We start from the raw sequence: 2,500 nt of genomic DNA, 5'->3' as shown, positions 1-2,500 counted from the left end.
TGACGTATATGTTTCAAAAATCATTGTTAAGAGCGCCTTTTTTGTAGTAAAATCAAAGACACATCATTTATCTTAAAAACAGTCCTTGCGAGAGCATTTTCCGGCAATGCTAAAGCAATTAATTGTATACTTGGATGGATCTTTGACAGTACATACAATAGGTCTTGGGTCATGAGTTGTTACGGTCTCACAAAGCATGATTAGTCTACAGGAGGGCTCGAAATATTTATAGTGCGTATGGGTAAGAGAGAATACTAGAACAAGGGCACGCATCACAAGAAGAGAAAGAAGTGCCATTAAGGTTAGACATTAGTTTTCGCAAGCGTCCCTTGGACTCTCCGACATTCATTGTAGCCAACAGCGCTAAATAACTGACGCAGACTGTATTTTGGCCACGAGATAATTACTGTAATCTGTTAGGTCAAACTCTTTTTTACATTACGACAGATAATTAATGGCTAAAATGAAATAACTGTTGGCCAGGGAGTGTTGTAGAGAAGGCATAAACCTCAACAACCACACTATACATCACTTCGGTGAGATGACAATATTTGCTGAGGCAAACAAATACGTTTTGAAGTTTCGTGGCCGCGATTTCCATGCGTTTGTAAGTCTGGGATACTTTAAAGTTACAAATGATCATTTTATGCTTGAACACAGATGAAAATGCTACGCCGTAAACAACAAGAGGAAATGGAGAAACTCTATGAGCAGAAGGACCGAGAACTTCAGGACCAGAAAAAGCAAATGAACAACATGAATGAGGCCAACATGGAACAAGCGCGACGGGAGATGGAGGAGGTTGTCAAGCAAATCCAAGATGTCAGAAACCAAGACCTGGCTCTTCAAAAAGCAAACGAAGAAAACTTGAAGATGATAGAAAAACTGTCTGGTTTAGTGGAAAAACAGGAAGCAGAGAAACGCCGTTTGCAAGAGCAGGCTGCCAAAGAAAGAGAGGAACAACGAATGAGGGAGATGGAGACGTGCCTCAAGGCAGAACGTCAAAAGGCAAAACTGTCTGGTTTAGTGGAAAAACAGGAAGCAGAGAAACGCCGTTTGCAAGAGCAGGCTGCCAAAGAAAGAGAGGAACAACGATTGAGGGAGATGGAGATTAGGCACAAGGAAGAACAGGAAAAGTTACGCCGTGAGATGGAAGCTAAGATGAAGGCCCAGGGTCAGGTCTGGGCAGAGAAAGACCGAGCTCGAGTAAAAGAAATGGAGGAAATTCAAGAAAAATACCGCATACTTGAAGACAAACTAAAGGAATTGGAGAAGCCAGGCTTTTTTAAAAGGATGTGGGCAAAAATTAAAAACATTTTTCCGTAATGTACGAACCTAGCTTGTTCATCCCCTGGAAAGTGTGAAAAAGAAATTTAGTTTCTAGTTTTCCCACAAATGTCTCTTTTAAGTATAATTTGACAGTTGACTGTAATACACCACTTTCGCATTTGGCGATCACCTTTACATTCTTTTGTATTCATGTAAATTAGACCTACTGCCCTCATTTTGAAACAAATATTCTTTGGAAATGTGCTCGTCGTAGAGAGGCTAGAAAGGCTTATTAGTATTAAAACATAAGTATATTTTATTCGGCCGCCATTATGAAAGAGGTCTATTAACGTAATTTCCGATTTAAAAGAATAATCAACTTTTGTCAACTTCACTTGCTAGCGGATAAGTATTATACTGGTTTAGGCATAGTAATATTTATTATAACGATATATAACCATCCTACTATTGTACGGTATTTCTAGCTTTTGAACGGAACACGATTCCTCTCAATGTACGAAGAGATTTAATCGTGTGTTTTACCTTAGGCCATGAATTGTAAAACAGTTAACCCCAAAATGCTTTTGTTTGAAAAATGTAAATTATGAACCAGATAAGTCTCTAAAGATTTGTTGATTGCCGGTGCATTATTGACGGAAGCAATGTCACTTATGTATAAAGCCGCGGCTACACAAGCGATTTTTTGCTCCCGCTGGTGATGCGATTTTTTCAAACTTTGTTGCGTCGCCTGCGCGAGATGAAAATCGCATGTGTAACCGCCCTTGAACTGGCGACGCGACAGGTGAAAAAATCGCAAGAAAAAAGTCGCCAGAGTTGAAATCACAGAGATCGTTGCTTGTGTAGCCACCCTGCAGCTTTTTGCCCGCGCTTGCGACGCGACCAAAGAGTATTTAGCCAATGAATCGAAATGAAAGGAGGAATGTCTGTTTATAGTGCCCAGGTCTCTTGAAGTATGCGATTCGCGCGGTCTTCAATTTGTCGCCAAAATTTGTCCCAAGTGTACCTGAAAAAAATCGCATCACCGGCGCGAGACAAAAATCGCTCGTGTAGCCGCGGCTTAAGGATTCATTTTACGTATAATATTCTCTTTCAATCGCCAGTTTAACAATGAATGGCTGCGGCCGCCTCTATTGTTTCGGTTTTATTTGCGGGCTTCGTCTGTTTTAAACGCAGCTGTGAGTTTCGATCGCGCAGAATGCCTATTGTTCTC

At 40.8% G+C, this 2,500-nt stretch overlaps 1 protein-coding gene across 4 annotated transcripts in view; it reads left to right on the top strand.

Annotated features, from left to right (window-relative positions):
* The window catches only part of LOC137969845 (guanylate-binding protein 6-like), a 49,709-nt gene that overhangs the window by 46,852 nt on the left and 357 nt on the right, over positions 1-2,500 (top strand). For all 4 annotated transcript variants that reach the window (XM_068816231.1, XM_068816230.1, XM_068816229.1 and 1 more), the window contains one exon: positions 661-2,500. This exon is cut by the window's right edge. In XM_068816231.1, coding sequence (XP_068672332.1) covers positions 661-1,326 — 666 coding nt within the window. In that variant the 3' untranslated portion in view covers positions 1,327-2,500. The remainder of the gene's footprint in view (positions 1-660) is intronic.

The sequence above is a fragment of the Montipora foliosa genome, chromosome 9 (genome assembly GCF_036669935.1).
Source record: "Montipora foliosa isolate CH-2021 chromosome 9, ASM3666993v2, whole genome shotgun sequence".
Lineage (NCBI taxonomy): Eukaryota > Metazoa > Cnidaria > Anthozoa > Scleractinia > Acroporidae > Montipora > Montipora foliosa.
This window is presented reverse-complemented; position numbering and strand designations above follow the sequence as displayed.